The sequence below is a fragment of the Geotrypetes seraphini genome, chromosome 4, assembly GCF_902459505.1.
Source record: "Geotrypetes seraphini chromosome 4, aGeoSer1.1, whole genome shotgun sequence".
Lineage (NCBI taxonomy): Eukaryota > Metazoa > Chordata > Amphibia > Gymnophiona > Dermophiidae > Geotrypetes > Geotrypetes seraphini.
Window position 1 is genome coordinate 99,081,975 of NC_047087.1, and position 26,234 is coordinate 99,108,208.

At 42.8% G+C, this 26,234-nt stretch overlaps 1 protein-coding gene across 5 annotated transcripts in view; it reads left to right on the forward strand.

Annotated features, from left to right (window-relative positions):
• Positions 1-26,234, forward strand: part of CHD1L (chromodomain helicase DNA binding protein 1 like) — a 175,917-nt gene that overhangs the window by 91,195 nt on the left and 58,488 nt on the right. For all 5 annotated transcript variants that reach the window (XM_033940408.1, XM_033940411.1, XM_033940410.1 and 2 more), the window contains 3 exons: positions 714-867; positions 3,581-3,746; positions 9,194-9,339. In XM_033940408.1, coding sequence (XP_033796299.1) covers positions 714-867; positions 3,581-3,746; positions 9,194-9,339 — 466 coding nt within the window. The remainder of the gene's footprint in view (positions 1-713; positions 868-3,580; positions 3,747-9,193; positions 9,340-26,234) is intronic.

The window sequence follows — 26,234 nt, forward strand, 5'->3', positions numbered from 1 at the left end:
CAGAAAAGGTGGTAGATGCATGGAATAGTCTCCCACTAAAGGTGGTGGAGACAAAAGAATGTGTCTGAATTCAAGAAAACATGGGACAGGCACGTAGAATCTCTTAGGGGAGGAGGAGAAAGTAGATGCTGCGGATGGGCAGACTAGATGAGCCATCTGGCCTTTATCTGCCATCATGTTTCTCTGATTTCTCCTCTTTCAGGGATTATCTCTGTTTTGGTACAAACTGAGGAAAGAGGGCAGTACCTGGTGATGCAGGGAAGCAGAGTTAAAAAAAAGATGATGCCTTCTGCATTCCTTGCGGGTGAAGATGCACTACCACAGGTTCAGGAAAAGAAGATTATCAAGGTAAGAAACTAATCTTTTGTTGTGAATATCCTGAAAATCTGAGCCCCAGGACATGTTTGGAAAGCCCTGAACTAATCCATCTATGGTATCATTTTTACATATACTGTACAGAACATAAGAAGTTTAAGAAGTCACTCATTTTTCTTCACCACAACTGCAAGCAGTTATGCATGCACTTGTTGAAAGTGGCACAGATAGTGTTTGTTTCATTGTATTGGACTTTATCCAGAAAGTATTTTTAGCAGTAGGGTTTATAGGAAAGTATGTGCTTAAATTGTTGCCTCAACAACAGATCAGCAGGATGGTTCTATGCGGTACATGAGATACAAATGAAGTTTTTTGTTTTCATTTCAACTCTTTTGCAGACCTGTAAAAGTAATCCGTTTGATTGGAAGAGATACAGTTGAGGAAATAATATATAGACGGGCAACCTCAAAGCTCAGGCTGACTAACACTATCATGGAGGGAGGTCAGTTTGCTTTCTCTGGGGAGAAGGCACAGGCACCAGCCGTCATACAAGTAAGTTCAGTGTACCAAGTTGAGCTTCTCAGCTTCTGGTTCATGGAGTGGCTTGCCAAAAACGGATACTGGGTTTGATGGACCTTCGGTCTGTCCAAATATGGCAATCCTTACGTTGGCCTGTATCAGTGCATGAATTGCATTACATAAGTGATACCCAACAACTGGAAAGGTTTGAATGAACTTTGCAGTGATTATATTAACACATGTATTGGGGGGAGGGGGGGAGAGAGAATGCTTCATAAAATTATTCAAAGGCTAGTGGAAAGGGAGATGTTCTTTAAAAAGGTGAAAGAATCAGTAGAACCAGGTGCTTGTTTTCTTCTTCTTTTGTTGTTTTTCTTCTTCTGGGTTTTCCTTCAGCTTATGGTAGCCAAGGAATATATAAAAACTAAGAAAATTATAAAGTTTTGAGGTAATTTTGGGCAAATTGCCTGTTTGTTTTGTACTTTAACCAGTGCTTTCACTTTCAAGTTTTGTACCATTGACTCTATGGTCCCGATTTGCTAAAGTCAGCGATCATCGCTAAATGATCCGATTCACAAAACAGCTCACCACGTGTTTTCCCCCTTAATCAGCCATGCAAATTAGTAAAATCCCATGCAAAATAGCCAAGTAATCGATTCACTTACATTTGCTTGGCTATTTTGCATCGGGTTTTACAATCTTAAAACTAAACTGCTATAGACCTGTCAGTAACTGGAAGAGTGGGCCAAAAAGTGGCAAATGAGCTTCAACATAGGGAAATGCAAGGTCATGCATGTGGGGAAAAAGAACCCGATGTTCAGCTACAAAATGGGGGGATCACTACTAGGGGTAAGTAACCTTGAAAGAGACCTGGGAGTGATGGTAAACACAACACTGAAGGCGTCGGCGCAGTGCGCCACAGCCTCGAGGAAAGCAAACAAAATGTTGGGTATCATTAAAAAAGGGTATCACGACCAGGTCGAAGGAAGTCATCCTGCCACTGTATCGTGCAATGGTGCGGCCGCATCTGGAATACTGTGTCCAGTACTGGTCGCCGTACCTCAAGAAGGACATGGCAGTACTTGAGGAAGTCCAGAGAAGAGCAACTAAGCTGATAAAGGATATGGAAAATCTCTCATATACTGACAGATTGAAGCAGTTAGGACTGTTCTCCCTGGCGAAGCGGAGACTTAGGGGAGACATGATAGAAACCTTCAAGATCCTGAAAGGCATAGAGAAAGTAGACAGGGACAGATTTTTTCAAACTAAGGGGAACCACAAGTACAAGGGGGCACTCAGAGAAATTGAAAGGGGATAGGTTTAGAACAAACGCTAGGAAGTTCTTTTTCACCCAGAGGGTGGTGGATACATGGAATGTGCTTCCAGAGGCTGTGGTAGACAGGAGCACTGTACAGGGCTTCAAGGAAGGTTTGGATAGGTTCCTAGAGGACAAAGGGATTGAGGGGTATAGATAAGTGTAGAGATGGGTTATAGGGATAGGAGTAGAGGTAAGTTATAGGAATAGGAGTAGAGATAGGTTATAGAGCTAGTCAGGGACCACTGCTCAGGCAAAAGGGCCTGATGGGCCGCCGCGGGAGCGGACCGCTGGGTGAGATGGACCTCTGGTCTGCCTCAGCGGAGGCAACTTCTTATGTTCTTATGTTCATGTTCTTGCTGCATTGTTCCTCAGGTACTTAAAAAAACCTTTGTTAAATAAAATAAAAGTGAAGGGAGTATAGCAGAAAACATGAAGCACAATGGCCAGATGTAGGGACTGGGCAAAATGTACAAAACCCCTGCACAATAGTACACATACAATACATTTGGAATTTATGACAATCTTAAGGTTACTGCAAAAATCCTTCACGTTTTCTCCTCATGACTCTGGGCAAGCCACTTAACCTTCCATTACCTGAGATACAAAATAAATACTTGTATATAATAGGTAAATCGCTTTGATTGTAACTCCAGAAAGGCAGTATATCAAATCCCATTGCCTTCCCCTCTCACCCTCAGATCCAACATTTCTCCTTTCTCTTCTCTCCCTCCCTCTCCTCTTACAATAGGTCCATTATCTCTCTCCCCCATCCTATTGTCCAGCACCTCTTCCTCCCCATCCGTCCCAATGAGCAGTGACAAACTTGACAGTGAGCAGCACAAAGCTGTCTTCATGGCTGCTGGATCTCACTGCCCTGGCCATAGCTTTTATCAATGACCCCTCCAATTCTATTTGGGTCTGCAGCTCACTCACTCTTTCATTGCGGTTCAGCATCTGCCCCTATTCTCATTCTCCTCCTCCCCACTGGTGTGCCTTAAAGGTGGTCTTTGCTGGTCATTCAACGTGGCAACATTTCCACTTATGCTGCCTCTGTAGCCTGCTTCAAAACTTTCCCTCAGGCCAATCCCACTTCCTTTGACATCATTTCCTGTTTCTGCATGGGTGGGACAGGTCAGAAGGAACATTTCAGACCAGGCTGCAAGTAAGGATAAAAGGCCACTGGCAAGGATAAAAGACTATTTTTAAGGGAGACTGATGCAAGAGGATGGGTGATGTTGAATCACAGATGGGGGGAAAAGATGTCTGATTGAGCCAAGGACAGGGGTTGAGAGTAGAAGAAAGCAAAAGAAATGTTTGGAGGAAACGGGAGATGCTGCAATGTGCTTAATTTTTTTTAAAATCATGATTAATGCATTAATCACAGAGTTAACTGCAATTAAAATGTAGCCCTACTTTTATCCCTTATAGCTGAATGAGATTCTGAAGTTTGGTTTGGACAAGCTGCTATCGTGTGAGGAAAGCACCATCCAGGAGGTGGATCTGAAGAACATCCTGGGAGACAGTAGAAAAGGAGAATGGGTAACAGAGAGGCTGCAGCAGCAGGATAAGGAAGATGAAGGAGCAGATTCAGAAAGTAAGCATGAGACAACAAACTTCTGGAGCTGCTGCTATTGTGTGTGCAGGGAATGATTATTAGCAGTTATGTTTTTGGAATTTTTGGGTTCCTTCTGTGGTTGGTGGGGATGGAGCCTTGTACCCCTTTTTCACAAGTTAAATGCTGGGCTGGCTATTTGGGTTCTCTTAGGTATGCGGGAGATGGTTCCCTCCTTTTGATATAGGCTTTATCTAGGATGCCATTCCAGTTCTCATTTCTATGAACATTTTAACAGGGATTATAGATATTTATGGTCCATTGGTTCTGATTTAGCAGCTATTAGTAGCAGGCTGTTTATTCATATTTACATATTTAATGTGTGTTCATGTTTCATTTCTACTACTTTGTTTACCTCCTTGCAGACATGATCGGGGTGATGAGAGAGGGAGAAATGTTGGATGTGGCAGTAGAAGCGGTAGGAGAGATGCCTGGATCTCTCAAGACATTTTGTTATATGCATAGAACTGGAAGGTTTTGTGGAATAAAAATAGTGTTATGTTTAGTAGATAGACTGATGGGTTGGGACTCTCGCCTGGTCCGTCTGGACCAGTCAGGATTTATAGTTGAAAGACAAGTTGGAGATAACATTAGGAGAGAGAGAGCCATACAGATGCAAGGAGAGATTCTTTTTCTCTCGGTTGACGCGGAAAAGGCCTTCTATCAGGTCTCATGGCCATTTATGTTAAGGTCTTGGAGCTTATAGGCCTGGGACCTAGGCTATTGAGCTGGATCAAGGTCTCTACAATGGCCCTTTATAGTGTGTTAAGGTAAATGGGAAGTATTCTGAACTGATTCAGCTGTACTGGGGGATGAGATAGGTGTGCCCTCTATTTCCTGTGCTGTTCTCACTGGTGATTGAACCCTTAGCTGTAAAAGTGAGGGATAATCTTAATATTTCTTGCCTTGTAAATCACCTTGAACCTGTACTGGATAAGTGCGATTAAGAAATCCGGTTTAGATTAGATTGCAGGGGTGTGAACCGCTGGTCAGGAACATAAATGTCTAATTGTTGATTTATTTTTTACGTTGACTAATCTGGGGACATCACTTACAGCAATTATGGATGAGCTAATGGCATATGGTAGGGTTTCTGGGTTTGGGGTAAAATGGTTAAGTCTGAGATTTTAAATATTACTTTATCATGAGACAGAGTGGGAGACTGAGCCAGCTTTTTTCTTTTAAATGGGTGCGAGATTCAATGTATTATTTGGGCATTGCTCTTAGCTTATTTGACCTTAACTATGTTCCTGTTATACAGAAAATTAGGAGAGACTTGGAGAGCTCTATTTTTCTTGGTTGGGGCTTATTGAAGTAACCAAAATTATCTTTTTACTTAAGCTATTGTTTTTGTTGTTTCCGGTACATCTGATCTGTGTAGGAAGGAAGGTATTGGAGACCCTGCAAAAGAAAATTTTTGATTTTATTTGGGAGTGTAAGTATCCTAGAATAAGAAGAGTACTATGTTTGGGTAAGAAAATTGGAGGGTTAGCCATCCCTTATTTGCTAAAATATTATCAAGCTGCTCAGCTTAGGGCTCTGTTGGAGTGGCAAGCCCAAGAATGTAGATAATGGATGGATATTGAACAGGAAGGCATGGGGAATGCTCCCCTTATGCATCTGCCCTGGGTTCCTAACAGGGGAAGAACTGCAGGATGGGTATGGAGAGCTGTTTGGGGGCTTTTGCTGACAGAGAGGAAGTATTCTTGATTTACCCCTCTCTGGTTTACCACTCAGTTTGCATCGGGGGAAGGGCTGGGCTATTCTCTAGGTAGGAACATAAGGGGCTGGTTTGTGTGGGGCAGTTAGTAAATTTTGATAGGGGATTAATTCGGCCCTTTAAAGAACTTCAGGGAGTTTATGGGCTAACTTCTCAAGACCTGGTCCCGTATTTACAAATTCCAGTGCAATAGGTTTGGTATGCTAAACCATAGGGTTATCCATCTGTGTTCACAAGCATATTGCAAAAGATATCAATCACAGCTTTTCAACTCCTCCTTCTCCTCCTCCTCCATGGTCTCTGCTACTCCTTACAGTTCTTCCTTTTTCATGCAAGCATGAAGGTGTCTCTGATCTGCTCCATTTATTACAATTTTTAATATGATATCTGTATAAATTAATTCTAGTTTTTAGCATTTGACTTGTTTCTCCAATGTAGCATCATTCTTTACACTTTTTGCATTGAATGATATATACTGCATTAAAAGATGAGCATGTGAAGGATTCCCTTATGCTGAATGTTTTTCCCATGTGAGTGACTGTGGGTCCTGTGAAATGTATTGGCACAGTTTTCAACTTGGTATATTGCAGGGATGTGTGCCATTCTCTTCCTTGTGAGTTTGTGTTGGGAGTATGCTTTTTCACCAGTTTCTGTTTTAGATTAAGTGACAGAAGGCCAGCATGGGTGGAGCTGGGAATATTTCAGTAATTTTTCCTTTCTGTAGGTCTTTTATTGTTTTTCTCATTTTATCCAGCTCTAGGTTGTATGTCACCATCATTTGTGCCAAATTAATAGAAAAAGTCATGCCGGGACTCCCACTGACAACGGTCCCCCTCCCCCACACCCCCCGAACTTAATAAATAAATAATTGGCAGGAGGGAAGCCCACTTCTTTCTGCCTTGGCCACTTGGACCCCCCCCAACCCTCCCAATTAAATTAAAGATTGGCAGGAAGGATGCCCACTCCCTCTCTCCTGCTGCCGGGGCCCCCTGTGGACCCCTCCCACCTTTAAATTGAAGATTGGAAGGAGGGATGCCCACTTTCTTCCAACAGGCGAGCCTTCCACTTCCCGGTGCATCTTGGGATGCATTGGGAGGGGCTTAATACTATGATTGGCCCAGGCGCCTAATGGAGAAACTCTGGGGCTTGAATTCAGATCACCCCATTCCTCTATGTTCATGACTTTAGTTCCCTGTTCCATAGCTTAACTTACCTTAACCACCTGGTAATGACAATTCAATTTTCCCCTTTAACTCTTTGGATAATTTCATGTCATCAGAATGCCAAAAATGTACTGGCTGCCTACCACTCCAGAGGCACCACACACATGCTTCAAAAATGTTAAATTACAACATGTCGTTGGATCTTGTTTGGGTCAAGTAAAGTCAACCATAATTTTGGAGGAAGTGGGAGAAATGTCTATGGGAAAAAGTCCACTGTAGAGTCGTGTGAGTTATTTCTTTGTGGGAAATGCTGAATGTGGAGAATATTGTTGGGGTGATTGTCAACCCCTTGCTTTGGTGTGTCTATATACTGTACATGTTAGGCTCATGATAAGTTGTACAGTCCTTATTTCTCAGTGCTCTAATCATTCGTTCTGATGGCATTTCTCCTGAAGTCAGGAGAAATAAATGCCCCTTGGACATTTATTTGAGAGTGGCAATCAGTAGTAGCTGATGAAATGCAAATATATTTGTGCAATTTTTTTAGGCACCGGTAGGTATCTCGAAACTCAGTTAAAAATATTGTTTAAACAGCATTTTTTACTGAGCTTGGGTGCCTACTTGGCGCCTAAAAATTCGGCACCAGTTAGAACATCTGGGCCCAAGTGGTTGATTGACCACTTCCTGTGAGAAGGAGACCGACATCCCTGATCCAGATGTTCTTCGCAATGTGCCCCCCACCCATATAGGCACCAAAAACAGCCTGGAGGTGCTACACTGGGGTCTAAAATTACATTACATTACATTACAGATTTCTATTCCGCTTGTGCCTTGCGGTTCTAAGCGGTTTACAAATTAGGAGACTGGACAATTTCAGGAATATTACAGTACATAGAATCAGGAATGTATCAAGTTACAATTGTTAGTCTGGAAGTTTCCAGGAGAAATTTAGAGCACATAGTAGATAAATAGTAGGTTGATGAAGTGAGTTGTACAATGTTTAGGTATAGTTATGGTGGGGTGTTCGTGTGTGTATTTTCTAGTGCTATGTTGAGGTTAAGATGATGGAAAGTATTTTTTGAAGAGATGAGTTTTGATTTCTTTTCGGAATTCTTTTATGTCTATTGATTTGATCAGTAGATTGGAAATGGTAGTGTCAATTTTTGTTGCCCAAATCTATTGATTTGGGGATTTTAGAGATTCAGGATCCTGGCTGTAACCCCAAAATATACAGCCACATAGCAGGAGGAAAAGATATAGTGAGCCATATCAACAGGATCATCAACAGTTATATGGCGAGTGCCTTTAATGCTCGCCTTCGACGTGTGCTGAATGGCTGAGCACCGTTGGCCTCTCCCCTTGTAAGGAGGAGCTCCAGTGGATGACGTTGGGGGGTGGGCGGAGCTACCTCTCACCAATGCCCCTTGCTCTCTCCTGCCTTCTCTTGCTCCTTCTTCCCCTCTGCTTTTCTCTCCTCCTTTCCTGCCTCCTGCTTGCCTGCCCAACCCTGTGAAACTAAGCTCTGTTGGCCCCTCCCCTTTTAAGGAGGAGCTCCTGTGGATGACATCGGGGGGAGGTGGAGCTACCTCTCGCCAATGCCACTTGCTCTCTCCTGCCTTCTCTTGCTCTTTCTTCCCTTCTGCTTTTCTCTCCTTCTCCTTTCCTGCCTCCTTCTTGCCTGTCCAAACCTGTTTTGCCTGCCTAAGCCTGGTTGATGAGTACATTTCCATCCTCACTTGCATGTTTTCTACTGAAATAATGTCAAAGCATAGCATTAAGATTCTGAAAATTCGCACTTTGCAAAATAAAGTAACACTCTTTTCAGCTACAGTGGCAAAATAATGCTCAGAATTAAGGAAGTTGGTTGGGTGAGAATTTTTCAGCAACTTATGTACCCCGCGTAATAATAATAATAATAATTTTATTTCTTATATACCGCCAAAGCCATAGTAGTTCGAGGCGGTTTACAACGAAGAAGGGCTGGACAATCAGAGAAGTGGTACAATGGTACAATCAGAGAAAATGTGTACCAGGGAAGAAAATGGTACAAACAGAGAAAATAGGAACAATCAGCGAACAGTGGTACAATCGGCGAAAAAAATGGTACAGTCAGCTACAAAAGGTACAATTAGGGCAAAATGGTACAGGGAAGAAGGTCAAGACAATCTGCGTATAGGGGTATTAGGGTGTGAATCGGGTGAATAGATTAGTTTTTAGTAGTTTCCTGAAGTCTAAGTAGGATGAAGTGCGAGAGATGATGTGGGCCAGCCAGTTTTTGAGCTGAACTGCTTGGAAGGCAAGAGTTCTGTTTAGATAACTTTTGTAACGGCAGGCCTTTTACAAAATGACCTCCTGCACTTCCCTGGCAGCTTTTTATCAGGCCTCCTTTCCATTTCAACTTTGCAGTTATAATACAGCATGTAAAAAGTGTGTGTCAAGTTTTCTGGAAGGGACTACCTGATATATTAAAAATGGTTAATTGTAGCTGTTATATTGATGTGTTCTTTGACTTCTATCCCTATTTGCTTTTTGTTCATGTCTTATAGGCCACATGTACATTTATGAAGGGAAAGATTACTCCAAAGAAGCCAGCATCGAAGATAAAAAATTGTTTGACCAGCTTCTAGAACTACAGAGAATTATGCTTAATGACGCCAAGACAGAAGGGAGGGCACTTCGAAATAAATTAAATGTAAGAGACAGAAAACGTTTTTAAGTATGTGAGAGAATTTGTAGCCAGGATGCTTTTAGTGAGACAATTCTGGCATGATATAAAAAGAAACGCAGAAAATTCTGGCCTGAGATTAAGCAAAAGGGACAGCAGGATACAGAGCATACAGTTTCATAATTTTTTACTCTTGAGGATCAATGCTCAGTTGCCACTGTCAGCATTTTTTGTAAACATTGGCAGTGGCTGTTAAAAAAAAAATCTGGCTACTTATCTCTGCTGTTCAAATAATGAGTGGTGTTGAATATGTTTATTGAGAGCTTCCAGATAGAACAGTGACTGCCAGTAGTATTCAGTGCAATATGCAGATAACTTAGGGCAGCCTTTTTGCTGTTTTAAGTTATCTGAATACAAGCAGAATATCACCGTTATATGAATAATTGTCATGACTGTCCATGATTGATTCAAGCTTTGCACTGGCATTATCCAGATAGTTTCGGGTTGGCCAGTTATGATTTTCAGTGGCATCATCCAGGTAAATGCCACTGAAAATTCCTGGATAGACCCAATCAGTAGCACCTTTCTGGACAGCAGGTGCTGTTAATCTAGATAAATGCTTTTAAATAATAGGCCTGTGGTGTTTTAGTTAATAATAAAATACTCATCTAAAATACTCAATTACCATGCATTAAATGCCTTGTTTGATGCCCGAGTTGGGTCTTTTCCTCCCCAGATCAGTTGGGCTAGGGGTGCTGCAGAGGCAGCATTCACAACTACCAGAAGAATGGAATTCTAATTGGTGTTCTAGTGTGACAGACACAGTATTCCTGAACTTTCGGTTAGTCAATCTATTCCCATGAGAATTCTTGTAGAGAGCCTCATTAGCATTCTTTTGCTCCATCTTCCATCCCTCTGGGCTGTCCTCCAATTCCTCAGTTATTTCTCTGCAAGAGAAATGGTAGGAGCCTGTCTTTTCTGCTCATGTTTATTTTAACACTAAATTTGGTTTTTGCTTACCATTTGCGGTGCTGCAGAGGATCCCAGTCTTGGGGATCTTTGGTTCTGGGAGAGCGCAGACTCTAAGACTGGAAATCTGCTTTCAAGAGGCAGACTGCTTTGCAGTGCACCCACCCACTTGGACAGCCTGCACTAACAGGCTCAGGGTTTGATCCATTGGCAGCTTAGGCTCAACCCAGGATCTGTCTGCAGTGGGCTTGAGTGCAGGCTGAGTGGCTCTGTGGTGGTTTTTCCAGGATTGAGGCCGATGAGGTTCAACGTGGATAAGTGTAAAGTGATGCATGTCGGTAACGAAAATCTCATGCACGAATACAGGATGTCTGGGGCAGTACTTGGAGAGACCTCCCAGGAAAGGGACTTGGGAGTTCTGATCGACAAGTTGATGAAGCCGTCCATGCAATCTGCGGTGGTGGCGAAAAGGGCAAACAGAATGCTAGGAATGATAAAGAAGGGGATCACGAACAGATCGGAGAAGGTTATCATGCCGCTGTACCAGGCCATGGTGCGCCCTCACCTGGAGTACTGCATACAGTACTGGTCGCCGTACATGAAGAAGGACACGATACTACTCGAAAGGGTCCAGAGAAGAGCGACTAAGATGGTTAAGGGGTTGGAGGAGCTGCTGTACAGTGAAAGATTAGAGAAACTGGGCCTCTTCTCCCTTGAACAGAGGAGATTGAGAGGGGACATGATTAAAACATTCAAGGTACTGAAAGGGATAGACTTAGTAGATAAGGACAGGTTGTTCACCCTCTTCAAGGTAGGGAGAACGAGAGGGCACTCTCTAAAGTTGTAAGGGGATAGATTCCGTACAAACGTAAGGAAGTTATTCTTCACCCAGAGAGTGGTAGAAAACTGGAACGCTCTTCCGGAGTCTGCCATAGGGGAAAACACCCTCCAGGGATTCAAGACAAAGTTAGACAAGTTCCTGCTGAACAAGAATGTGCGTTGGTAGGGCTAATCTCAGTTAGGGCGCTGGTCTTTGACCAGAGGGCCGCCGCGGGAGCATACTGCTGGGCATGATGGACCACTGGTCTGACCCAGCAGCAGCAATTCTTATGTTGTTATGTTCTCACCCTGGCAGAGGGGTTGAGATCTCTTGCCGATTATTGGATCCGAGAGGCAGTCTGAAGAGATAATCAGCCTGGATTCTAGGCTTGTTTGAGGCAGAAGGTCTCCCTGTGTCAGCAGCTTCCTCATAAGCAACTCCCAGCACACAGCATGGCACAGTGAGTAACAGACTGACAGCCTCTAAATCAGAATCAAGGGGGGTTGGACCTAAAATGGAACCCTGCGGTACTCCTGATTTCATTGGATACGGATGAGAAAAGGTATTTGAATAGTTGACTGAATAAGAACGATCAGTCAAATAAGACTTAAATCATTGGAGAGTGAGACCAGTAATTTGAAGATCTTCTAGGTGTTGCAGCAAGATTTTATGGTCCACCAGGTCAAAGGCTGCCAACATATCTAAGGAGAATAAAACAACATCTTGACCACTGTCCACTGACTGGACCACTGTCCAATATATGATTTAACAATCCAAGGAGAGTATGTTCGGTAGAATGGTTTGAACAAAACCCCGTCTGACGAGGGTATAATGCATTTGTTTTTGTTAGGAAATCTTATAGTTGAAACGCAACTGCTTTTTCCACAATCTTGGAAACAAAAGGCAGATTGGAAATTGGCCTGTAGTTAGACAAATTGTTTGGGTCCGATCCATGTGTCTTCAAGAGAGGAGTGACCACTGCATTTTTCCATTCTGAAGGAAAGTCACCTTTGGAGAGACTATTGTTGACCATTGATAGTAATGGTTCAAGAAGAGGTTCAATAAGACGTGATAAAAGTGATGCAAGCAAAGGATCAGTTGGAGATGATGTATATTTCAAGTGTGTTATTAATTTCTTCAGAGAGGTCTCTGATTGAGGGTTAAAAGAGGTGAATAATGCAACTGGCACTGCAGATTGTGAAGTTGTAGAATGAGAACATTTGGGACTAGCAACATTTGAGAGAGTCCTGTTTTCAAGGCAGGTTGTCACCTGTAGAGAAAGAACTGAGACCATGGAGTCTTGAAGAACCATAATTTTATCATGAAATCCCTTTGCAAATTCTACAGCGCTAAGAGCTGCTCAAGAGTTGGAAGTAAATGGTTTGGAAAGAGAATTCAACAACCGATAGAGATAAGATGATAAGATGAGAATGTCAGAAATGTAAATATGTTTAGCATTACACAACATATATGAATAATGTAATGAGGTATTTTTAAAATTCCGAAAGGTCATTATTAAAGGATTACGTCGCCAAGAGCGTTCAGTGCTATGAAGCTGGCAGCGCAGAAGAATCAAACCTGAATGATACCAAGGTTGGAAATCATCATGTTTAATGGAAACTAGACAGAGAGGGGCAGAGTTGTCGAGAGCAAATTTGATCAGTCAATGAGCAAGAGTAATTATCAGGAAAAGATTCACACTGCTCAAATAAATATAATAAATGGTTCGATTCTGAACTATTAAAAATGAAACAATTAGTAAGACAACTAGAAAGGATCTGGAATAAAACAGGAGAAATATCAGACCGGAACACTTGGAGATCCAACATAAAGAACCACAAACAATTGATAAAAGAAAAACGAAAAGCATTCTACTCATCCAAAATTAATACATCCAATACGAGTTCGAAAGGAATCAACACTAAAGAACTGTTCAACTTGGTTACAAATTTATTTGACACCACACGTCACAATCAATCCATGCACGATATGAAACTACCATCAGCAAACGATCTAGCACAGCATTTTGACTCAAAAATTATAAACCTAAGGAACAACTGTCTGACAAACAACATACATGCACATCAAATAGCCAACATACACGGAAATGAAATACCAATGGATATGATTTGGAACTCTTTTCAGGATCTAGAATGGAATAACTTCATCAAATTCTATAACAAGTATACTAAATCACACTGCATTCTAGATCCCTGTCCCCCTGACATTATGAAAGCAGCCCCATTAGACTTTAAACTAACACTGTGGAGCTATCTGACCAATAATTTCAAAAATGGAAAATTCCTAAATAATAACGGTCACATTATAATCACCCCAATTCCAAAAAACCGTAAACAATCCCTAACATCAGTAACCAACTATAGACCGGTAGCATCCATTCCATTCTTTGTAAAAATAATGGAAGGTTTAGTACATACCCAGTTGATGGACTACCTCGACCACTTCTCTCTACTACATGAAACCCAATCTGGCTTCAGACCTCTGTTTAGCACCGAGACAGTGATTGCGGCGACCCTATATACGCTCCTTATTCAGCAAGGGCCATAACGCCCTAATCATGCAATTTGACATGAGCTCGGCCTTTGACTTGGTGGATCATGAGAAATTGCTACAATGCTTAGAATCAATCGTCATCAGAGGAGAGGTATTTGACTGCTTCCAAGGATTCCTTATGTCCCGCACCTATCAAGTACGTTTCAATTACAACCTCTTTAAAACCTGGAGAAACCCATCTGACGTTCCACAGGGGTCTCCATTATCCCCACTGCTCTTCAACGTCTACATATCATCACTAGGTGTGCAGCTGGCCCAGTGGGGTATAAAATTATTCAGTTACGCAGATGACTTTACAATCATTATCCCGTTCACTACTTCTCCCTCTGAAACAACCCCCATGGCAACAGAAGCACTAAACCTGATGGAACAATGGACCACAGAATTCAGACTGAAGCTTAATTCAGAAAAAACTAAATTCTTCATAGCCTCGCCACACCCACCTGTCACTACAACACCACTACGCATCAACAATCTCAGCTACCCTATTCAACCTACAATGAAGGTTCTGGGGGTAATACTGGACCAAGGCCTAACCATGAAAGACCAAGTGGACTCTCTAGTCAGAAAGGGTTTTTTTACTCTCTGGAAACTTAGGTCCGTTAAAACATACTTCGACGCTTCATCATTCAGAATTCTGGTACAATCCCTAATACTAAGCCATCTCGATTATTGTAACATTGCCCATCTGGCAATCTCCCAGAAGAACATGCAGAGACTATAACTGGTACAAAATGCGGCAGTCAGGTTGATCTTTGGGTTGAAGAAGTCCGATCACATAACTCCTTCCTATCGACTCCTGCACTGGCTGCCAATGGAGGCATGTGCGAAGTTCAAGCTGGGATGCTTCTGCTTCAAGGTACTATCCGGTCTAGCCCCTAAATATATAACTGACCTCCTTCTCAACCAACAGACATAAGAGAAGTACACATCTGAAGTTCGTTTCCCCATCGGCTAGAGGATGTAAATTTAAAAGACACCATCAACAACTTCTATCGTATCAAGCAGCCTTATGCGGCAAAGACCTGGAAAAACTAATTATACACGCAAATAACTATGGTGAATTTAGGAAACACCTAAAAACATACCTGTTCTTGAATTACCTAGGTAACGAATCTGTACAATTGCTCCCATCACAATCTCTCCCCTAAATCTGATCCCGTAAACTTAGCCACTAATCTCTAACTATGTATGTTCCATTCAATTTGTAGCATCTTTCTAATCATTGTAAACCGCATAGAACTTCACGGTATATAAACTGCGGTATATAAACTGCGGTATATAAACTGTTATTATTATTATTATAAAGAATATTTCAGGAGTTAAGCTCTTGAGTTTCCTAACTTGTCTTACTGAAGAATCTGAGATAGGTAAAATTTCTGAGTTAACAATAGTGTATGTGAACTCCAGGAGTGTATGGTCTGACCAAGGAATCGGCTGAACAACTGGAATAGAGAAGTCAGGAGCAGAGGTCTCGGAGATTAGGACAATATCTAAGAGGTGATCGGCAGAATGTGTTTGACCTCTTACAATTTGAAGAAGTGAAGAGTCATGGAGAAAAGTACAGAAATCATTTGTTAAAGGATCAAGTTGAGTGTCACAGTGTATATTTAGGCCACCTAAGATGAGCAAAGGTGAAGTTGATGTGCGATGAAAGCTGATGAGTTCCTGCAAGGCCATCAGTGACGAACGTATGACCGGTGGCGGATTGTAAATAAGAAGTAATTGAAGAAGTTATTTTTAAAGTGAGATGTTCCAGAGCTGCTGAGTGAGAGGTACTTTGATCCTGAATCAGCGCAGTGATTTTAGAGGAAAGTAGGATTGCCAAGCTACCGCCACCCCTGCAGTGTTTACGGTGCCAACAAAAGAATCTATAATCAGGGGGCATGACTGCTGTAAGAGAGCCTCATCACCAGGAGATAGCCAAGTTTCTACAAGGGCAAGAATATCAGGGCATTCTTTTTCCAGGTATGAATGAACCAAATGAGTCTTAGAGCAAAAAGAATGAATATTAAGACTAGCAAGTTTTAACCATGTTGGGGCTAGGAGGATCAGAGGGAGTTTGAGATTTTTCCTAGATTTTGTCAAGATTGATACTGAGGACCTTACTCAAGGAACATGAAAGTACCTTACTTTAATTGTTGTTGATCTTTGACCACAAAGAACAGGGATATGGGATAGAGACGATCAGAGCCATTGTCAACGGGATGATTTGATGAATTATCCAGAATTAGAGAGGTGGCCAATAAAGGTAAGAAAAAGAAATAAAAAGAGAAACTTCGGAAACGCACTCCTATGTGGCGCCCAGTGGCTTGTGCCGCTAAGAAGACAGGGTTTTAAATAGAGGCTTTTAAGTGAGGTCACCTTAGAGGGCGGAGCTTCCAGAAATGAGCTGAGAAGGCAGGAAAACACTGAGAGTAATTAGGGGGGGGTGTGGAGCTTCCAGAGATGAACTGAAAATAACTAAAACAAAAAAGCCAAAGTTAAAATCTAGACAGAAAACTTGCTTCTTGCTGGCAGGGCATTCAAACTTCTCACCGCTAAGAAGACAGGGTTTTAAATAGAGGCTTTTAAGTAAGGTCACCTTAGTGGGAGGAGCTTCCAGAAATGAGCTGAGAGTTGAAGCTGAGAAGGCAGGAGAACACTGAGAATAATTAGTGGGTGGAGCTACCAGAGATGAACTGAAAATAACTTAATGGGTGGAGTTTCCAGAAATGAGCTGAGAGTTGAATCAGAGAATGCTCTGTCTCTCTCTCCCTTACTCGAAGCGTAGTGGTCAGCAGGAGGCACAGGCTGCTTTTCCTCTGACACGTCACTTCCGATGCATCAGAGGAAAGGCTCTGCCAGGGCTGGCTGTGAGCAGCCTGTTTTGACCACTGGGGGAGGGGGGGCGTGTTAAGGTGTTTCAGTTAACCAGAAAAACAGTTATCCGGTATCCACCAATCCCTGTGGGTGCCGGATAACAGTTTCTACTGTATTACAGATTATATATAAATAACAGAAACCACATAGAAATTAACACAGAGCATGAATGTTCTTAAAGTATAATATATTGCATGTAACATAACTAAAACATAAAGAATAATCCAAAAAGAGAAAATAATAGATGATTCAAAAAGGAAGATGAAAATCTGACCTGTTAGTATTTAAGCTATACTGGGCCTTCAGATTGGAAAGGTGACGAAATGATAAAAGGGATGGGATGACTTCCCTATGAGGAAAGGCTAAAGCGACTAGGGCTCGTCCGTTTGGAGAAGATGGCTCAGGGGAGATATGGTAGTTGTCTATAAAATACTGAGTGGAGTGGAAAAGAGTAGATATGAATCACTTGTTCACTACAGTGGAACCTCGGTTTGAGAGTAACCCGGTTTATGAGTGTTTTGCAAGACGAGCAAAACACTTAGTAAACTTTTGTCTCGCAAACCGAGCATGTTCCGATACACGAGCACCTCCCCCCGCTCTAACCAGCATTGCACCCCCCGAACCAGCATTGCAACCTCCCCCCCCCATGAGAACTGCATCGCATCCCCCGTGCTGAAAGCGGCATCCACCCGCCCTCCCTCCCAATCATGCTCCTTACCCCAACTACTGCTTGTGCGAGTGAAAGAAAGCTCCCGCCTCTTCCCTGGGGTGGGCCTTAAGCATCTGCGCATGCTCAAGGCCTTCTGGCTTTCGTTCTCTCCGAAATCTCATTGAGAGAACGAGAGCCAGAAGGCCTTGAGCATGCGCAGATGCTCAAGGCCCAGCCCAGGCAAGAGGCAGGAGCTTTCTTTCACTCGCACAAGCAGCAGAAGGGGTAAGGAGCATGTTTGGAAGGGAGGGTGGGCGGTTGCCGCTTCCAGCACAGGGGTGCGATGCGATTCTCGTGGGGGGGGGGTTGCGATGCCGGTTAGAGCGGGGGGGAGGGGGTGATGGATCAGCGCCGGTAGCCTCGGGGGGGGGGGGGGAGGAGGAGGTAGAACGAATCAAAGCGAGTTTCCATTCATTCCTAGGGAGAAACTCACTTTGATATACGAGTAACTTGGTTTACGAGCATGCTTCTGGAACTAATTATGCTCATAAACCAAGATTCCACTGTATTTCCAAAAATACAAGGACTAGGGGGCATGCAATGAAGCTACAAAGTAGTAGATTTAAAATAAACCGGAGAAAATATTTCTTCACTCAACGTATAATTAAACTCTGGAATTTGTTGTCTGAGAATGTGGTGAAAACAGCTTAGCAGGTTTTAAAGGTTTGAATAACATCCTTAAACAAAAGTCCATAAGCCATTACTGAGCTGACTAGGGGAAATCCACTGCTTATTCCTAGAATAAGCAGCATAAAATCTGTTTTACTCCTTGGGATCTTGCCAGATACTTTGTCACCTGGGTTGGCCACTGTTAGAAACAGGATACTGGGCTTGATAGACCTTTGGTCTGCCCCAGTATGGCAACTCTTATGTTCTTATGCTATGTTCAGTACAAGACCTTCACAATAATACATCAGTGGTAATGCACAGATGTATGCCACAACCTACAAAATAAATCTCATAAAACACCAAAAGAAATCTCAAAAAACACAAGTACATAAGATCTTTATAATTAATTAAAATAACTACAAAAAGGAGAGAAGAGAAAAGAAGTAAATAAACTTCATAAATCCTTAAGCAGCACATAAACCTACAGAGATCTGATTTCTGCTGAAATCTTGATAGGGGTATAATTCGCAAATAAAATAGCTGATGCTATTAAAACACTAATGTCATAGTCACTAAAGGTTAGAATTCAATTGGCAAATTTTATCATTATCCTATGACATTAAAAAAAAGCATTATGACCATTAATTGCCACCAGCAAAGCAGCCAAAAACATAATATATAGACTGCTTTCTCCTATTAAAGAATAAACCTGAACAAAATGCCTTCAAAAATACATTCAGATTGAGCTAAAGATGGCAGGAAAAGCAAGGTCCCAACTAACCAAATCACAAAATATAAAATGGCATGACGCCAGAACATCCCAGTGCCGATTTTCAAAACAGCCTTGTGAGACATTCTACCTGCTCTGCGTCCAAGATTAAAGGGGGGCATGTTGGAAGCATGTTCTGGATGTGCTTAGACTTGGACGTCTTGCGGCGATAATTGAACATTTCCCAAGATGTCCTGGACGGAACATAGACGTCCGAGGCTAAAAGTGTATAAGTGCCTTTAAAGGTACCTAAACTGACCAGATGACCACTTGAGAGATTTAAATAATGACCCCCCCCACACACACACACTCCCCTAGTGATCACTGACACCCTCCTACACCCCCCCAAAATCTGAATGAAACAGTACATACCTGTCTCTAGAACAGCAGCACCTGGTATGGGAAAGCCTATAAGAGCATCTCACAGGTGTCTTAAGTAGCCTGATAGGTGGGTTATTGAGCCATAGAAAGGAGAACCCAGGCCCATAAGCCACTCTAACCACTACATTTCTGATAGAAAGTGTGAGCTCACCAAAACCCACCAAAATCCTATACTGCCATATAGGTGCCACCTGCAGCCATAAGGGCTATTGGGGTAGTAGACAGGTGGGTATAGTAGGTTTTGGGAGGGCTCACCATACATTATAAGGGAGTTCTGATGAGGTGTATTCCTGGCGTCCTTTATGTGAAGATCTTAGTGGTGCCCTCTAAGGTGCTCCACTGCTTTGTTGGAATGTCTGTGTGAACAGTCCATTATAATGCTGGCCCCTTCTACATCCAAATGGTGTAGAATTGGACGTTTTACACTTGGACAATTCTGTGGTTGAAAATGGTGAATAAAAGGCATCCTAAGGTTGGATGTCCTGTCGGCCAAGACGTCTAAATAGACGATTTTTAAAAATATTTATTTTGGACGTCTAGCGGTTTTGCCAGTTTCAAAAATGGCTGTCTCTCTGCCTCTGACTTTGGACAGGCAATGTCCAAAGTTGGATTTAGACATCCTATTGAAAATGCCCCTCCACAGCTATCTCGGTGTCTGACCTGGATAGCGCAGTGAAAGAACTGCTCGTGCATCTGAGTGCTTTAATAATGCCAATGTTAATATTGTCTGAGCAGTGATTAAAATGTAGTCAGTAAACAATAACTGATGGACAAAAACATAAATGGAAGACGCACCTAACTTATTAGTCACATAAGGACTACTAACATCAGCTGTACTTAAAGGTTTCAAGACTTGATTATGACACATGCATCTTTTCCAATTCCATGTGCAATTTTTCCTCAAGTTAGTTACGTTTATTTTCTAGCTAAACTACTGTTACCCTTTTCTGTCTGTCATGGGGTCTTTAGGACACACCAAGCCAGTTTGTTTTTTGAATTACCCACAATGAATATGCATGAGAGAGATTTGCATGCAGTGGAGGCTGTACATGCAAATTTATTTCCTGAAGATTTATTGTGAGTATCCTTAAAATCTGACTGGCTGATTGTGTCCCAAGGACTGAGTTGAGAACTCCTGTCTATATGTTCACCTTTGCTTTCCTTGATGTTGTCTATTAAGATGTTTTAATGTGTGTAGTGTTGACATAAGTAGCATACTGTGCTATAGTGTGTACTATTGGAATGGTTTAAAAAAAAAAATTTGTAATCGCTTATTACATATGTCTATGTTCTTGTTGTATACCACCTTGAATGAATTTCTTCAAAAAGGCAGTAAATAAATCCTAATAAATAAAATCATCAGTTGAAGCCTAATACATGTAAAACAGTGATCTCCATTGTTTTGAAGTTGTGGCTGCTTTGGCAAAAGAAAGCAAAATTTAGTACCACAGCCCAGAAAATCAACTAGTGCCCTTAGTAAAGGGGTGGGATTACTGCAACGTGCTTCTCACGGGCCTCCTACTAACCCATCTCTCCCATATTCAGTCTGTTCAGAATTCTTCCACCTGCATTTCCATGCTCATGTTACTCCCCATCCTCAAGTTACTTCATTGGCTCCCTGTTGGCTTCTTCATACAGTTCAAACTCCTCTTACTGACCTACAAATGTTCTCACTCTATGACTCCTCAATATCTCTCCTCGCTTATCTCTCCCTTCCCCGAGAACTCCGTTCTTCGAGTAAGTCTGTCTTATCTGTACCCTTCTCCTCTACTGTCAGCTCCCGACTCCGTCCCTTCTGCCTTGCTGTACCATATGGCTGAATAAGTATGCCAGGCTCCATCTCTGGTGGTATTCAAATCTAGGCTCAAAGTCCACTTTTTCGAAGCAGCGTTTAGGTCCTAATGCTTCCAACTTTATAATACTCTATATCTGTTTCTCATTTCCTCTGCAGTCCTTACCCTCTCTAACTTTTCATCTCTACCTTTTCATCCCTTTGTATCCCCCTTCATGCACAGTATATATTGATCCAGCCTGTGTGTCTGTCATAATTAGATTGTAAGCTCTTTCAAGCAGGAACCGTCTCTTGCACATTCAATGTACAGCACTGCATGCATCTGGTAGCGCTAAAGAAATAATAAATAGCAGCAGTAAAAAGTGGGCATCCTGTTGCATCGTTGCCCAGCTATTCAGACATCCATCTGTTTCCCTAGACACACAAGCACATTCTTGCTCGTTATCTCTCCACCCCCTTCCCCCCTGCCCCCAATCTTCTCTCTCCGAATATACTTTTTGATTGGCCCATAGTCTTCTATTGAGACAGACATGGGGGAAGCCACTGCTTGCACTAGGATCAGGAGTGTGGAATGTTGCTACTATCTGGGTTTCTGCCAGATACTTGTGACCTGGATTGGCCACTGTTAGAAAAAGGATACTGGGCTAGGTGGACCATTGGTCTGACCCAGTATGCTTGTTGGTATATTCTTATAAGGTAAACCACTTAGATATTTTTGTAATAGGCAATATATGTATATCAAATATTAATGAACTCTAAACTTCATCCCCACTCACCCCCCAAAAACTATCCTTCCAGTCCCTATACCTCCCATTTTTCTCCCAATACACATAATACTTCAATTCCAACTCAGTCAGTCTTAACCATTACCCGTGGTGTAGTAAGTGGGGGAGGGTGGACTGCCCCAAGCCCCACGTCAGTGGGGGCACTGGAACCTCTCCGCCCTGCCACACCATGCCATGCTTGCACCCTCCCCCCACCCCATACCTCTGTAGATCTTTGCTAGCGCAAGCAACTTCTCCTGCCTGTTGCTCATGCCAGCCTGATTCCCCTCTGAATCACTTCCGGGTCAAGGGGCCAGGCAGTGACATCAGAGGAAAATCCAAAGCTGACACGAGGAGCACGATGGAGAAAAGCCACTCACACTGGCGAAGATTAAGAGGTACTGATGGGGGAGAAGGGAGAGTGTGAGAGTTGGGGGGGAGAGCGGAAGGAGATGGGGCATTGAGAGGAGGGCAGCACCACCATGGGCGCCTCCTGCCTTTACTATGCCACCACTTACCCACATCTCTACCCGAACCCTGGCTCCTGCAAGCCAGTTTTCTCCCCAATTTGTTAAGCTGCTCTTCACCTTCACTTTCCCTGGATCCTTCCTGCTGGTGCTACCTCTGAGGCAACTGGTTGGTTTTCAAACTTGATAAAGCTGCACAGTGTTGGTAGAAAACAGAATAACTCTTCCAGAGGCAGTACCAGCAGCAAGCCCCTAGATAAAGTGGGAGGGAAGCATAAGTGACATTTGCCTGCTTGTTTTTGGGGTTAATTTATGTGATTCTCCATTCCCCCTACGCACACCCCAAACTGTGCCTATGGAGAGAGAGAGGATCGGTGGGTTTTGGGAAGACAACAGTTTTAGGAAGACAACAGCTGTTGTCTTTCCAAAACCCACTGATTCAAATTTCACTTATGCCTCCCTTCCACTTTATCCAGGGGCTTGCTGCTGGTACTACCTTTGAAAGAGTCACCATATTTTTCACTCTATAAAATGCACCTGACCATAAGACGCACCTACATGTAGAGGAGGAAAATCCAAGAAAAAAATTCTAAACCAAATAGTGTACCCTGCTACTAGACCTGCTCTGTACCCTGTCCTCCCCTCTGATAGTCTAGTGGTAGGCCGGGACAGGGCACAGGGCAGGTGTAGTGGCAGGCAGGCAAGCCTCCCCCCCTCCTCGATACCTTTTTGTAATTCAGCAGGGCAGGCAGGCCCTGGCCCCCCCGTACCCATTTTAATTTGGCAGGGTAGGTAGGCCCTGGCCACGGCCTCTCCCCACATACCTATTTTTAATTTGGCAGGGCATATTATCTAATGACAAACCATAACTATAGAGATTCTACAAAGGACGTCAATGGGCCCCAAACTAATTTAATATTTTCATTATTTCCTAATATAGCAGCATTCATTTTCTCATATTTATATATTAGACATAAACTTGCCCACCAAAATGTAAAATTGAGGCGATCCCAGTTTTTCCAATTTCGTATAATAATTTGTATAGCAGTACTTGTCATAATTAAAAAGAGATGTCTTTTATGTTTATCTAGGGCAGGAGTAGGGAACTCTGGTCCTCGAGTGCCGTATTCCAGTTGGGTTTTCAGGATTTCCCCAATGAATATGCATGAGATCTATTTGCATGCACTCCTTTCAATGCATATTCATTGGGGAAATCCTGAAAACCTGACTGGAATACGGCTCTCGAGGACCGGAGTTCCCTACCCCTGATCTAGAGGATCTTTAATATGCAAAATAGTACCGCAAATTATAATTTCATAAGTTAACGGAATCTCAGAATTTAAAATATTATTAATTTTCCCCATAATTGATTTCTAAAATATCAGAATTCTAGGGCAATAAAACAATAGATGGTCTAATATAATTGATAACTAAAATAGTGAAGGAAGCAATAGGAAATAAGAAAAATTCATTCAAGAAATGGAAAAAGGACAAAACTGAGGAGAACTGGAAAGAGCACAGGAAGTATCAAAAGGAATGTCACCGTGTGGTTCGAAAAGCCAAAAGAGAGTATGAAGAGAGGCTAGCCAGGGAAGCACGGAATTTCAAACCGTTCTTTAGATATGTTAAAGGGAAGCAGCCGGCTAGGGAGGAGGTGGGGCCGCTGGACGACGGAGACAGGAAGGGTGTGGTGAAGGAGGAGAAAGAAGTAGCAAAAAGACTTAACGTGTTCTTTTCGTCCGTATTTACAAATGAAGACACATCCAACATACCGGAACCCGATCAAATCTTCAATGGAGATCAAGCAGAAAAATTAACATCCATGGAAGTGAGCCTTGAAGATGTACGCAGGCAGATTGAGAAATTAAAAACTGACAAATCCCCGGGTCCAGATGGAATCCATCCAAGGGTTCTGAAGGAACTAAAGGAGGAAATAGTGGAACTACTGCAGCAAATTTACAATCTATCCCTGAAAACGGGCGTGATCCCGGAGGAGTGGAAGATAGCCAACGTTACACCTATCTTTAAAAAGGGATCAAGAGGAGATCCGGCAAACTACAGACCGGTGAGTCTGACCTCTGTTCCGGGGAAAATGGCGGAAGCACTGATAAAGGAAAACATCGATGAACATTTTGAAAGAAACGAACTTCTGATAACCAGCCAACATGGTTTCTGCAAGGGGAGATCGTGCCTAACGAACTTATTGCACTTCTTCGAAGGAATTAACAAACGGATGGACAAAGGAGACCCCATAGACATCATATATCTGGATTTCCAAAAAGCCTTTGACAAGGCGCCCCATGAACGCCTACTCCGGAAACTGAAGAACCATGGGGTGGAAGGAGACGTACATAGATGGATCAGAAATTGGTTGGCGGGTAGGACACAGAGGATGGGAGTGAAGGGCCAGTACTCGGACTGGAGGAGGGTAACGAGTGGGGTCCCGTAGGGCTCGGTGCTCGGGCCGCTGCTATTTAATATATTCATAAATGATCTAGAATCAGGGACGAAGTGTGAGATAATAAAATTTGCAGACGACACCAAACTATTTAGTCGAGCTCGGACTAAAGAGGACTGCGAAGAATTGCAAAGAGATTTGAACAAACTAGGAGAATGGGCGACGAGATGGCAGATGAAGTTCAATGTTGAGAAATGCAAAGTATTACATGTGGGAACTAGAAATCCGAGGTACAACTATACGATGGGAGGGATGTTAGTGAAAGAGAGTACCCAAGAAAGGGACTTGGGGGTAATGGTAGACATGACAATGAAGCCAACGGCACAGTGCGCAGCGGCCGCTAAGAGAGCGAATAGAATGCTAGGTATAATCAAGAAGGGTATTACTACCAGAACGAAAAAAGTTATTCTGACGTTGTATCGGGCGATGGTGCGCCCGCATCTGGAGTACTGCGTCCAATATTGGTCGCCGTACCTTAAGAAAGACATGGCATTACTAGAGAGGGTTCAGAGGAGGGCGACACGTCTGATAAAAGGGATGGAAAATCTTTCATACCCTGAAAGATTGGAGAAACTGGGACTCTTTTCCCTGGAGAAGAGGAGACTTAGAGGGGATATGATAGAGACTTACAAGATCTTGAAGGGCATAGAGAGAGTAGAGAGGGACAGATTCTTCAAACTTTCGAAAAATAAAAGAACAAAAGGGCATTCAGAGAAGTTGAAAGGGGACAGATTCAAAACAAATGCTAGGAAGTTCTTCTTTACTCAACGTGTGGTAGACACCTGGAATGCACTTCCAGAGGACGTAATAGGGCAGAGTATGGTATTGGGGTTTAAGAAAGGATTGGACAATTTCCTACTAGAAAAGGGGATAGAAGGGTATAGATAGAAGAGTACTATGCAGGTCCTGGACCTGTTGGACCGCCGCGTGAGCGGACTGCTGGGCGCGATGGACCTCGGGTCTGACCCAGCGGAGGCAATGCTTATGTTCTTATGTTCTTATGTTCTAATGTTCCTAGGTCAAGGTGACAGTGCCAGCATCTATTAGATCTAGAATTATCTAATTTATTCAACCTAACTGGGGTCCAAAAAGAACGATGTAACAAAAAGAACCAAGTTTGTTTCATAGATGCTGACGCCGTACACCTCATCCTCCAAGACCAAATACGTGGCCATCGAGATGCAGTAATATCCAGGGAGGGGATAGGGATGGGAGGTAAATAAGGTTGGGAAAATGGTTGGAAAATTTTGATAGGTGGGGGAAGGGTATTAATAAGTATGAATTCTTGAGAATTTTAGGCGATGAGTATATTGCATAATGAATAATTTACTTTGTACATAAGAACTGCCATCTCCGGATCAGACCCTAGGTCCATCAAGTCCGGCGTTCCGCTCACGCGGAGGCCCAGCCAGGTGTAACCTGGCGAACAAAAAAAGGTTAGTCACCCATATCCTTCTATGCATCTTTCGAGGAGATGTGCATCTAACTTGCCCTTAAAATCAAGAACTGTGGGTTCCGCAGCAACCTCTATCGGGAGAGGCGTTCCAGGTGTCCACCACTCATTGCTTAAAGCAGAACTTCCTTGTGTTTGTCCTGGGCTTGTCCCCCCTGAGCTTCAGTCCATGACCTCTTGTCCTGGTCACATTTGACATCGTAAATAACTTTTTATCCTTCTCTATTTTGTCGATTCCTTTTATTATCTTAAAAGTCTCAATCAGATCCCCTCGCAGTCTCCTTTTCTCAAGGGA